Source organism: Meleagris gallopavo, chromosome 3 (assembly GCF_905368555.1).
Source record: "Meleagris gallopavo chromosome 3, MGAL_WU_HG_1.1, whole genome shotgun sequence".
In the NCBI taxonomy this organism is placed as follows: Eukaryota; Metazoa; Chordata; class Aves; order Galliformes; family Phasianidae; genus Meleagris; species Meleagris gallopavo.
The window spans coordinates 60938252-60952317 of NC_139406.1; the positions used below are offsets into that span (position 1 = coordinate 60938252).

Genomic DNA, 14066 nt, shown 5'->3' on the forward strand with positions numbered 1-14066 from the left:
TTGGAATTAAAACTTGTCAGAGAGCATTATTAATTGCCAGAGAACATTCTGAAAAGGCATGAAATCCATTCTTTCATCATACTGGATTATTATTCATCATACTAAATCATACTGGAGAAAACAGGTCCACAGACATCAGTTATGAAGCCTAATAAAATAAGACTAACCATTAAGTTTCATTATTGCTCATGGTAGAAGCTAAAAGTTGTAGAATTCACTACCGATTTCTGACTTCCATGCTTTTATAGCGTATATTCATTGGACACACATGCAGTCAAAGATACCACTTTCAGCTGGGAAATTAATTCTGTTAACATCTTGGCCCAGGTAATGGGCTAAGGGTTGAAAGGGTAAAAATAAGAAAGCATTTGGAGACAAGGCACTATGGCAATGGAGACAGAAAATGGTTTCAGCCACTGAAAATAAAAATGAAAACTTTCCTTTGCAAGATAAAGTGTCTTAAGTGCTTGGGCAAAACAGAAACACAGATACAGAAACATAAACCCAACAAGTTGTTTTTAACAACTATCTGCTGGAGAAATTGATTGTCAAGAAAAAGGATGAATGGAGCTAAAAAAAGGAATAGGAGAAACAAGTACCTAATTTGCACTAAGACAAGGAAACGCATTCTGCAAGAATGTCAACATCTCAGGATATCTACATACAAGAATTCAAGCCAATAAACACTCTATTCTTGTTACCTATCTTTTACTGTATTATTCAGTACCACTCAACATCAAAAACATTCAAAGAGTACAGTCAAAAGAATAGAGCATGATATTTCCAGTAACTAACTTTGATTATTTAGCATAATATTTTCCCATAATGAGTTTCCATAATTTGATGTGTGCAATCAGAAAACAGCTAAAGTCCACCAGAAACACCTGTATGAATTCCACATGCATTATTTACATAGTCTACAGAAAGAAAGACTAAACCTCTTTCAAGCATAAGCTTATGACAGAGCAGCACACAGATATCATGGTAACAACTGACTGCCAGGTTTAATTCCATTTCATAAAATAATTTCAAAGCGGATTTAATCTTAACATTTCTTAATTATCATCATAACCTGGCAGTACAGGATTTTTTGACAGTAATTCTTCATAATTAGAGATGTCACTGAATTGCTGTGAATGAAATTTCACCCAGTGCTCAATGCATGAGACTTTAAGACACAACCAATTCACTCAAAATGCAATGGGAGAGAGTAGGGAAAGGAACACAGGATATACAGCTTCCATCTCAAGCAAACAATGAAGGAAGAACTATCATTATACTTAGAAAATAAACATTTCTGCTTTCAAATTCTGAGGTCATAAATGTCTTCCTGTTGTCACCACTACAGATAGTGGTTAATTGTAGTACCTTTATTATTTGTAGCTGAACTCCTTCATCTGTTTGAGGTCCTTGAAAACAGCCACATATTGTCTCAATAATTCTATCAATTAATTTTTTGCCTGGAGCTGTACTGTCTGGAGCATTCCCTGTCAGATGACCATACGCAATAAGTTTCTGGAAGAGAGAAAAACATACAAAAGAACTTAAAAAGTCAGCTTTCTGTTAAAATAAATTCATTTGATGACTCTAATTTGCACACACTTCTTAAAACTGTACATTTCACACCAAATCCCAATAAACAGAAAGGACTGTTTTTCATAAGGTCCTCCAGGTTTATTTAATTTTCACTCAGCAACTGTAACACAACATTTGTCAAGAAGCTTAACATTAAAGCTTTTTGTTCAGTGATAAGAGCTTTTTAGAATCCCATTTGGTTTAAAAACCTCGTATCAGATTGGTCTTCACTTGGAGTCAGCATACAAATGTTTTTAATACCAAATAAACCACCAATCGTCTACAATTTTTTATTATTTATTTTTTATTTTTTAAATGCTACTAGCGAGCTAGTCTTTTTTCTATTTTCTCTCCCTGAAGGTCTTCAACACTTTGAAAAGCAACATATTAACAAAATGAACAATATCCCGGTCCTATCAATTCAAGCATGAGAGTATCTGTAAATTTCCACGCCTATCTGTTAGCACGGCACCACTACCAGACAGCATGCCAAGTATGCGAGTGTCTGTGAATGTAAATGAACTGAGTTCACTGCTGTCCGGATACTCATAAGAAAATAGCTAAATCCTATGCGGTAAACATAGTTCTGAAAACATAATATTTTGAGAGACTAGATACCACATATTTAGAATATTTTACTGCAATTACAAAATGCATAAAATAAATTAGACAACTATATATGTCCCACAGTTACTGAAATCTTAGTCCTTCATTAATGGTATTGATAGTAATTTAAGTTAAACACATGTAAGTAAAAACAGGTAGCTGCACATTAGCATAAAATTGATCAAAACACACAACTACTGGTGGTGAAGTTTGTATAAAATGAACACATACAAATTATAGAGTAAGACACATTCACCTATTGTCACATACACAGTTAATTCTGTTTTTTTGTACGTAGTTCAAGAAAAGTAATACAAAAACATTATTTGTTACATATAACTGCTACTTTTCCTTCATATCAACAGTATTTGTATTTGACAGCTGAAACTCAACCTCATACAGACCTGTAAACAATCTAGAGATGTACTGACAATCCTGGGGCATTTTGACTGGCATGCCAATTCAAATGGTAGGAAGTACTTGTCTGCTTCAATGAAGCTCGTCTTTGATTTCACAGGTGGCAGAGTGCTTGAACCAGGTTTTGCTTCTCCATGAGGGGGACTAAACAGAATGATTTCATTAGAATGCTGTAAGTGATCACACAAATAGTTTTCACCACTGCAACATTTTTGAAATAAACATAAAGAAAATTAATATTAGGAAGGAATAACTTCTACAAAGTTAACACACAAAGGTAATATAAATATTCTTAATAGCTTTTATACTACCTCTGTGTTATTTATGGAACAGCAAATTGACTTATTTGTAGAATAAGTAGGTATCCAGTGGTCCCTGCTGGTTTGAAGGCATAAAAACTTGTTTCCTCTGAAAACAGGAAAAACCTCTCCCTACAGTACGTAAAGTTGTTAGGGGGGAGCAGCGTGTGGAGCACGAAGAGAAGGGAACAAGAATTTCATTCAACATCACTTCTCTAGAATTAACACTAAATGTGGAAGTCTGGTAAAACATTATGTTACTGGAGCAGATAAAATTTAGGTGTTTAGACGATGCTGGAAGTTAGAAGTTACAACTACTGTATTACAATACAAGTTTGGTTCAGTACTTCAGAGGGAGTACATACATTTTGGAGATTAAATCTTAAATTTCAATTAAACTTCAATTCTGGATATAAATTGAGGGAAAAACAAACTAACAAAAATAAATCCACAAAACTTTGTTTTAGCTATGCTTCAGATGACACCACAGAATTTTAGGGTTCAGTGCTTACCAACATATCTCATAATCTGAAAGGACTGTAATATACAACATTTAAGAAGATTATTAATAGTTTAATTGCTTACAGTATCTCTAATACATAAATCTCTCTACGTGTCTTTACCTACAAAGTAAACTACACTATCTTACACAGATTTGATAAATCGTTCAAAGAAAAAAAGCATAACCTTGTATTTTGTAGCGAAGGATTACAGAATTATTGCAGTAATATTTAAATAAATTTAAATATATAAATTTATAGATTAACTGATTTCAAATGAAGGCCCTCCATATTTGCGTCAAATGAAAGCACTTGTTTCAAGGAAGTTTTTCTATCATCCTGGCTATGAAGATGTTTTTCAAGTTGCTGAAATACACAAATGAACTGCTAAGAGCTTATTGTATCTATCTCCAAGGAACAGATTAACTCCCAAGCCTCACAGCAAAAGCCTTAAACTAACCAAGCTGATAAAATGCTTTTTTTTTTTTTTAAGGAGCAAGCTGAAATTTTCAAATGCCTGCGAAAATATTTGGTATCACATTCAAACATCAATCCTTGTTTGGGTACTTTAAAGGTGTACCTAAATCCCAAGTCTTAATAATGAATAATTGGTGTTAAGACTCTACTTTTCTAGTAAGTAATTCCTCTTTTCAAGATTTAAGGATTTATCCCATATATGTATTTTTTTTCCTTGAAGAAAAACAGAGACTTGCTCTTCAGTCAGATACATAATTTTTACTTATTGCTCAATAATTGCTTTGCTGTAGACAGAGTCTTTTTTAGACAACTCAAATCAGGTAAGTTGTTGAAGAATGCTATTCTTATACACTCTCAAATCTCTGAAATTTCTGTAAGAGCTCGTCTGTGAGGAAGGGAAAAATGGCATCTCTTGTTACAGTCTTAGAACAGATTGCTCTTCATCTACTGATATCATTAAAATTAGGTTAAAATGGCACTTTGTAAACAAAACCGTAGTTTTTCATAAATAAGGAATAAGCCATGATGAGACTCAGAAAATGAAGAGCCCACTATAGAAAGCTACTGCAGAAGCATGAAGCTTCTTTTAGGTGTAGGCTGGAAAGATAACTCAGGAATTCATCTCCTCGCTGATGATGAAAACGAGTGGATGGCAGGGAGCAGGGAGAAGAGAGACCCAAAGGTCATCTTAATGTCAGCCAAGAAATTACTTCGTCTGGATGTTTTCTGTTCACCTTCCCCCCCTGCAACTCCCCTCCCATCTGAACATGTAACCCGGAAACTGTGTCTAACAAAACCTTCTTCCACCAAGAGCTCTACCAGGTATGAGGAATATAAAAATCAGCTAATATTTACACAAATGATTCTATGACCCCCAAGGAGGAGACCCCACATCTCTCTGGGCCCTGCGCAAGTGATTCGGTACCACCACGCACAGCAGCGCGGCCTGATGGGCACAGGGTTGTGGCTGTGGGCCTGGCTCTGGTCACCACTGCGAAGAGAACCATAGAACTTATTTTCTCCCCTAGGCTCATATCTTTGTTACTGTTCTGTGCTCTTAGGAGAACGCTGAGAGGTCTAAAGAGAGGAAGTGAAGCAAAATTTAAAGGCACAACATGTCCCGCTTTGGCAACTACTACCTATACTGTTTAGTTTGGGTGATTCTATCTGGAGCTACGAGTTGGATTCCATGATCCTTATGGGTCCCTTCCAATTTGAGATTTTCTATGATTCTATATCACTCATAGAAACAAGCTGATCTATACATCAAATGATGAATTTTTAAAATGATTTTGGCAGCATCTGCTGTATAATGGTTACATAAATCACCCTGTCCTTTTCTATTCCCCTTTGTCTCACTGCCAAACACCAGTCCTGTTTAAACACAAAACAAACTAAAACAAAGAAGCTGTTTTCTATGCAAAATTATGGGGAAGTATAAATAAGTATAAATAATCTATTTTTCAGCACATTCCAAGTGAAGAGCCTTTTCCTAGAGCAGGAACTGAAAAAATTAACCACTTATCACTGTAAGACCTTCGCTAAGATACTCAAATCTCAATTACAGCTATCAAAAACGGAATATTTTATAAACTAAGAAGTTTCCCTGTTTGGGGACCTAGAAAAAGAACACCTTCTCGTGTATGTAAAAAAAAAAACAAACAGACTTTACGGTAAGATTGGCATAAATCCAATCACAGGTCAAGTCCAGCAATGCCTTCAAAGCAAAAGGCTACTGCCAGAATGAAGACAGCACTGAAGAAATCCAAATCTATTTATCAAGCACACATAGACAAGCCCTACATTTCATACCACAAAATCGCAACTCAAAATATTGACTGGACAGAATTTAAGCACTTGAAAGTTCAGAAGAGCTGCTCTGAAAGTAATGCCTCCTATGATGTTATTACACTGGCCCACGACCTCAGAGGCAGATATTGGTGATATGGCAGTAAAGGCTGAACCTTCCCACCAATATTTCATTCATGTTGATGCTGTTTGACAGATGGCAGCAGAAGGGGCAATCTGATAAAATGATGCCTGACATGGAAGTGCTGATGAAGCAAAGGTGTGTCACTGAATTCCTCCACACAGAAAAAGTTGCACCCACTGACACTCATCAAGTTGCACCTGCTGAACGTTTAAGGAGACCAAACGTTCTGAGCACAGTGAGGCAGTGGGTGCTGCATTTCAGCAGTGGCGACAGTGGGTCATCTTCCACTGGTGTGGACTGTTACAAGTGTCACATGTAGGCTCTTGTTCATCGCTGGCAAAAATGCAGAGAAAAACATGTTGACTATATTGAAAAATAGTGTTCTGTAACTGAGAATTTGCTCTATCAAACAGTGTTATTGTGCTCTTTGTGGCTTCTGTGGAAATAAATAGGAGGCATTACTTTGAGAGCAACCAAAGTTTATTACAGTGCAGCTCTACCATTACTTTTTTTGATGGCATTTAACTGCAGGACAAGATATTACTTATCCTTATTCAGTGCCCAGAACAAACACCACCCACTGAATATTTCACGTTATGCAATTTTATTTTTTCTTTCAATTCTTTATAATATGGACTTTTACTTTATTTATTCTACTGTTAACAAAGCTTTTTATAGGAACACAACATCACTATCTGACTGAGACTGTGGTGCTCAGTGGAACATTATCTGAACACTGCACAAATATTAGATCTGATTTGCAATCTAAGAGCTGATAGTATTGATTTTACTTTACTGGAGGGAACTGAAGAACAGTGACTTAATCAGATGCATGCATTAATTTTTGTATTCCCAATCTGAAATGTCATGACAATAAATTGTTCAGTGTATTCGATATTAAATAAATCCTGATATCTGAAAAAAAAAAATCTTGCTCGCTTCTATTCCAGTGAGAAGTGTTTAAATTTCCCAAACCAAAACCATAGCTCTCCACTTGAGTGCCCAAAGGATAAAGCAGGAATTGTTAGCAGCCAGTTCTGACAACTGTGGTTTAAATTATTTGCCTAAAAGAAAAATTCATTTCCAGAGCAGAGAAACAGGTCCCCATGTAGCATTCAAATTCTTATGCCATAAGAATGCCATAAGAACAGTTCATCAGTCTCATCCACTAATCTGGTTCTTTCAGTAAGCAGCAAGAACAGTCATAGCACTGCCATGACTCATGGATAATGATGTACACTGAATGATAAAGAAGATCCTGTGGAACATGTAATTAAATACTAATAATGCATTCATAGTTTATCAATACTTAACACATTACTTACTGACAGTAGAAGGGAGCTGAATACCAATTCTGCCTTCTGCCTTCACTTCCTCTAGAGCAACTGCCCACAGAAATCTAGACCTATTCCCTTACAAGATCCTTTCCACACTCTACTACCTTTTCAAATTACACCACTCTACTCATTCTCACTTACCCATTTCAGCCTCTTTCTCCTTGCCTGCTCACAGTTCAAGTCCTTTATGTGCATTCCAGGCCTTTGTCCTCCTCTGAACTCATGTAAAATCCTTTTCAGCTCATGTCCCTCCACCACTGCTTTCTTTCTGCATTACCTACAAAGTAATTTTCTCATCTATTCCTACCCTTGCCAGCCATTTTCAATCTGTCCCCTCTAAGCTGTCAGCCCATATTCACAACTCAGAATAAGCATGGCACACACTGTAAGAAGACAAAGCATAATTAGACAATATTAACTACCACATACCTTTGCTTCTCTGTTTCAGTCTTTATTTCCTCTGTAAAATGAAACAAAGGCATAGTTATGGAAACGGAGTCATAAGCACAAATAAAAAAAATATATCAAATGTTCATTTAAATGTTTGGAAAGCAAAACTATTCAGGCAAGCATTTGAACTGGAAACTTAGAACAGCAAATAAATGGTTCTAAGCAGTTTTGTTAAAAGTTTCTACTATTCCATTGCATTGGTTGCAAACTATACCAAAATCATGTTACAAGTCTGCATGACATACTAAGCATTTAAGCTTGCATTCGGTCATGGCAACTAAACACCATAAGCCCAAAATGTTTCTGCAGAAACACAGCCTTCTGGAACTCAATTCTGTCTTTCACAGTTTGAATATAGAGAAATAATGAGGAAAATTCAAAATACTAAAACTATTCATCTATTCATAAGCAGTGTCTTTGCTGCTCATTAAATGTGGATTTTTACAGATAATAATAAAAACGCCACTGAGGGATTTGGGCTTGTTTAGCTTGGAGAAAAGGCTCTGGAGAGAACTCACTGCAGCCTGCCAGTACTTGAAGGAAGCTTTCAAACAGGAAGGGGACTGACTTTTTACACTATCTGATAGGGATAGGACAAAGGAAAACAGCTTTAAACTAAAAGAGGGAGATTTAGATTAGATGTTAGGTGGAAATTCTTTACTCAAAGGGTCGTGAGGCACTGCTACAGCCTGCCCAGAGAAGCCGTGGATGCCTCATCCCTGGGGATGCTTAAGGCCAGGCTGGATGGGGCTCTGGGCAGCCTGAGCTGGTGGGTGGCTTCAACTGGAGTGCTGTCCAGTTCTGGGCTCACGAGTAAGAGAGAGCTGGACATAACGGATAGAGTCCAGTGAAAGGCAACAAAGATAATAAAGGGACTGGAGAACATCATTCCCGAGCTGGGACTGCTCAACCTGGAGAAGAGGAGGCTCAGAAAATAGCTCATCAATGGCTGTAAAAGGTAAGGTACAGAGAGGACAGAGCCAGGCTCTTTTCAATTGTTCCCAGTGCCAGAACAAGAGGTAATGGACACAAACTGCAACACAGGAAGTTCCCTCTGAACATCATGCAGCACTTCTGTGCTGTGTGGGTGACAGAGCACTGGCCTGGGTTGTCCAGACAAACTGTACAGTCTCTCACTGGACATCTTCAACAGCTGCCTGGACACAGGCCCCTGCTCTACAGTCCCTGCTTGAGGAGGGGCTGGGCCAGATCAGGTTGGGAGACAGAGGGTCCTGTCAACCTCAGCTGTTCTGTGACCTTATCTCAGTTTGTTAACATCCAGAAATAACACACCAGCATTAGGAAGATGTTTAGAGTTCAATATAGTATTATTTAAGCCTGAAGACACTGCTCCATTTGCTTTAGAATTTTATCTTGAAACAGAGTCCATTAGCTAAAAAGGAATAAAGACTTTTCCTCAGCTGTTAGCTCTCCTCTCAGAAACAAGAAAAAAAAAAAAAAAAAACAACAAACCAGTTCCAATCCTAATAACACAAATTCATTTTACATTGAGATTATTAAAATCCAAGCAAATTGTATATATGCACAATAGTTTATTTAACAATTGTACTTAAGATCACTCAGGTATAGGAGTCAAGTACCCTTTACTGACAACACAAATATTTATGTATTTGTAAGTTAGTTTATACTTTGCTTGTGGAAAGCAATAATAAAGAAGGAGGCTGAAGATGGAAAACTATCAAAATTTGTCTTTGGGGTTCCTCTAAAAATGGGAATAGTAAAACCCTTCTTAAAGAAAGGAAAAAGCTCTGTGTTCTTCTCTTGAAATCTAGTTTGGGAAATTTCTTCTCAGAAAGGAAATAAACAGCAAAAAAAGTTGATAAAAATTGAAAAACAGAAAATCTGATTTTACAAAGATAAACTGAAAATCTTCACAAAAACAACAGTAAGTGTTCTCTTTCCACACACACCAGAATGCAAAGCTTCATGAATAACTGTGGTTGCCTTCCTCAACATGCACCACTCTGCTGGAATGCTTAAACCCCTTAAAGCTTGCCTTCCGGGGCAGATTATAATGGAACTCTGCCATTACTGAGAATGGAAAGAATTATGATTATTGAATATGAGAATTACTAAGGAAGTACAAGGCAGCTCTTCAGCTACACTTTTGTGTTCTCAACCCCTCCATTCTCCCATGCACAATAGTATCTCTATTAAAAGCAAGTCCTAAGCTCAAATATTCTTCCTGCACTATTAAAAGCAGATGTGACAACAGGTGTGTTCAGCAGTTCTCAGCAGTTTTACAAGACAGAGAACAGTTTCAACTGTATGCTTAAACACATTTCTTCACCTGGAAGCACTGCATAGACAGGCACAGTCTCCCCCCAGAGAAACATAAAACAACATTTCTGAAAATGAATATTAGAATTAGTGGCTCTGCTTTCCTCTCTTTTTATTCTTAACCTGCAAGAACGTATCAAACTGTGCCATCTTGGTACTACACGAGGTCATCTGAATTTATTGTCTTTTTTATAAATTGCAACAGTCCTTGAAAGATAATTAAAATAAATAATCCAGTGTGAACCGATTAGAGCCCTCTTTACACTGTTTAAAATCTAAGAGATTGTCTTTGGAATAGGTCACAATAATTCATAAGAGAAAATGGAAATTTTTGCAACTGAAGTAAGTGTACTGCAATTACAAGGAAAGATTTTTTGGAAGCATTAATCTAATTAAGCAATGCTACTATTTCAAGCAGCACTGTGCAACTCTGTTAATGTAACGTACAGGTTTCATAACCTTAAATAAAAAACCAAACATTTTTAAAGCAGCCAATACCAATTCTTTCAGGAGGCTAAAACATTTTAAGTGGGAAATAAATAAGCACATGCTATGACACCATTGCTCTGAGTAAGACAGACATCAGACTGAAAGTTTACTTTCACCCTTGAGGAAAGAACATCTTATTTTCCTGCACTGATAGCTCCCTCTCCTCTCCACACCAAAACACAATTCAATCACAATACAATTACATGGTCATGTAATAACCACATTCAGTAGGAAGCATACATAAACCTGAGAAGCATTATCAGCGGGGAAAAAAACACAGCAGATCATAATCAAGAAAAGTAACAATTCTTGAACTAGCTAAATAATCCCCTGATGGCAGATGAACTGAAAGACTGATGCATTCTTCTTCAATGGGAAGAAGTACTTCCTAAAACACCCAATAATGACTTAGAAAAGCAAGATGAAGCCAGACACAAGTTATGGGCTGCTTCCCTACTTTGTTCATTTCCTCTCCAAAGCACACACCCGAAACCACAAAGGCAAGAGTCAAGGGCTATCCAAGCATGACAGTTCATTTTGATAAGGAAGCGTAAGGGAAGACTTAAGAAGCTAGAATAGAGGAAGAAAACTGTAGAAAAGGACTACAGCTTCCAAAGTTTTTCTGCATTATCAAAACATTACCAAAAAAGAACTACTGTGGAAAATAACTCCTGTGAGTTTATGACATCAAAATTATGATGTGTTGAAAAATGTACTTTACTGGGTGAAGTGCAGCAGAAATAACAAGAAATGAATTCCCTCAAATTCTCACTTTCATACACAGCTCCAGAAGACCTGCTTAATAGAGCTGTATCACAGAGTTGAAAGAAATGTGGCTCTTACTACTATTACTATTTACTGTAAAATAGGAAAATACTTCACAAGTTCTTCACACAGTTTGACGGCAAGAAAATAACATACATTTAAATACATTTCTCACACATTATCCCATTCTCACACAGAATTGTATTCAAAAAGTAAAGAACATCTTCCCACAATACTCTATTTCAAACAAGTAACTTTGCCTGCCAAGAGGAGCACACATTAGGTCAATTCTACAAGGACTCACACATTGGAATACTAATATTCAGAGTAAACAAAATTGAAGCTAAATGAAAGCTTACTGGAACAGAAAACATCCAGTATTTTCACTGGAGGAAAACAAGCTAGTCACATAAATGTAACCACAGATTTATACATCTAAATATAAATATGATGTGTCCACACAGATAAGGGTTTGTGAAGAGAGAGCTGTGTCCAGCATATGCAAAGCACAGAAGTCCTTATGCTTCCAGCACAACCTCTGCTCAGTCAGAGCCTCTGCTCACCTCCTTCTTCTGTTCCAGGGTGTTTTCCTGTGCTGACAATGTATGGAGAACAGCAATATGCAAACTTAGATCTTGATATTTTCCATTTTGTTTTTAATTGTAGAGGTGTAATCGACTTTCAATACATCCATCTGCAGTGTTAATCCCTTTCAGTGTATGTAAATAAACAGCAATCCAAAAATGACAGCTTTTTAAAAGTATCACTAGGACTCTAAACTACCATAAAAATAATTAAGCAGTTTGGTACAATGCTGTTATTCTCAATGATCGCTTCAGGTTCACCTCCCTCAAATTGGTACTAGAGTACACAAATTCTCTACAGGAAGGTTGTACTGAACTGATCATTGTTTTAGCCTCTAGAAGAAACCATTCACTATGAAAAGTGAAGTTCTGTCTTAGATGGAATTCCCAAGATACACATAACAACGTGTCCTCCTGTAAGCCCTGTAAACAGCTTTCCCCATGACATCTTCTAGAATGCACACATCTCCTGCCTTGCCCCAAATCCTCATAAACTGTTATTATGAGAAGGACCAAAAATAAATAAATAAATAAATAAATAAATAAAAATCGTTTTTATTGGACTACAGGAAGAGTCTGACAGCAGCATAATACTGTTTTAATCCAGAAAGCCAGCCTTACCCTAATTAGAAAGGAGTGGAAAGAACACAAAACAGGCTCACGCATTTATAGCACCTGAGCATGAACTTCAGCTGGTGCATTCTCTCTGTTCTAGTAATGTACCAGGTCCTCAGCCCAGCCCTTAGAACTGACACCCAGTTTTAGTTTATTTATGCAGCTGCTCTTCTTACTACTGTTAGTTGCTGGAGTCCCTTAAACTTTCTTTTTATCCATCTCTTCTATCTGCAAGATCACAGCTCACACAGCTGTGCGCAGGCTCAGAGCAAATATAAGCACTGCTATGGTTTACATTCAACTAAGGCCGTAACAGCAAGACATTCTTATATGGATACACAAAATAGACTTAAGAATATAGTTAAACGCTTCTACCCCCTTTCCATTGCAGCATTTATTATGCTGTTACAACTTCACACTTACAGGCATTGAGGGAGTAACTAAGTAAGCAGCAATTAATCTATATCTAATCTAATCTATATCTAATCTAATAAATACATAATTAAAGAAATGTTCCAAACAAACACCAATTATATTTCAAGTCTGACAACTCTTGCTGAAATTCAGTGGAGATCCTCCTTGCCCTACTCTGCAAAACCCTGAAACCTGTAGCCAACTGGAATACTATGGCATATCTCAATAGTTTAAAAAAAAAAACAGGGAATTACACCCTTTGAAGTATACAGAGAACTAAGTATGTGTACATACACATGCATACACATAAACATGAAAACTCTTCACAGGTGAGGTACTTCAACTTCAGATGGCACTTATAATGATCCTTTGTTATATTCACTCCAGCTTTAGAGGAATATGCAATTTATTATACCTTATTTTCTCTGTAAGAGGTTTGAGGCAAACCTGTTGAAAAATAATGAAATATCATTATTTTCACATCTGCTACTCAAAACACAACAAGTATGCCTGATGGTCCATATTGTGCTTTTCATCTGTGAAGTAATCTTCTCATTTTTCTTCGTAGCCATTCATACAAACAAGAGCTACAACTCCCTTCCCTTGCTCACAACAGAATTCATTCGGGAATGCCCAACTCTGGTGTAAATTCAGAAACCTAAATTCATAACCTGACTTGACTCAGCCGACTGCACCACCTGTCTGGGTCTTTAAGTATGATGTTTTCCAAGAGAGAATCACTAGCAAAGCCTTTCAAGAGAACAAATTGACAGCTGCTTTCTGCTTAAAATTAATTCAGAATAGTTCAATGCAAGAGTGTTTTATGACTACAATTTCTGTAATAATCTTTCTATTTCCAAAGCCAAGTCAAGAATGCTGTCAAGTTGCTTCACTCATCTTCACAGGGAAGAAGGGGGGGACACTCAGATGTAGGTCACACATTACCAAGAATAACTGAATTGCTTTCAGTAGCATTTACATTCTAACATGTGGCTGAAAAGCTCTTCTTCTGTAACAGTAAATCCCTCTGCTTCCCTCCAGTATTTTACAAGTCTCCATCTTTTCTTAAATCTACAGATAAATCCCAGAAGTATCCAAACTTCTGTCTTCAAATCTCAAAGACATCTCTTATACTTAGATCAAAAATCTAAGAGTGGAAGTAACTGTTTACATCTTTAAACAGTTAAAAGAAGAGGATAGCTACATATCTTTATTTTATCAAACAGTGCACACCTTTAAACCACCTTCCCCCCGACATTTTTTTGATACATTCTCCCATTACACTCAGATACTGGTTTTATTCA

The 14066-nt window shown here is 36.8% G+C and overlaps 1 protein-coding gene across 1 annotated transcript in view; it reads right to left on the bottom strand.

Annotated features, from left to right (window-relative positions):
• The window catches only part of ARFGEF1 (ARF guanine nucleotide exchange factor 1), an 82983-nt gene that overhangs the window by 49691 nt on the left and 19226 nt on the right, over nucleotides 1-14066 (bottom strand). The window contains exons 2-4 of the mRNA XM_085221206.1: nucleotides 7574-7604; nucleotides 2586-2742; nucleotides 1369-1515 (exon numbers count right to left, since the gene is read on the bottom strand). Of these exons, the coding sequence (XP_085077332.1) occupies nucleotides 1369-1515; nucleotides 2586-2742; nucleotides 7574-7604 (335 nt within the window). The remainder of the gene's footprint in view (nucleotides 1-1368; nucleotides 1516-2585; nucleotides 2743-7573; nucleotides 7605-14066) is intronic.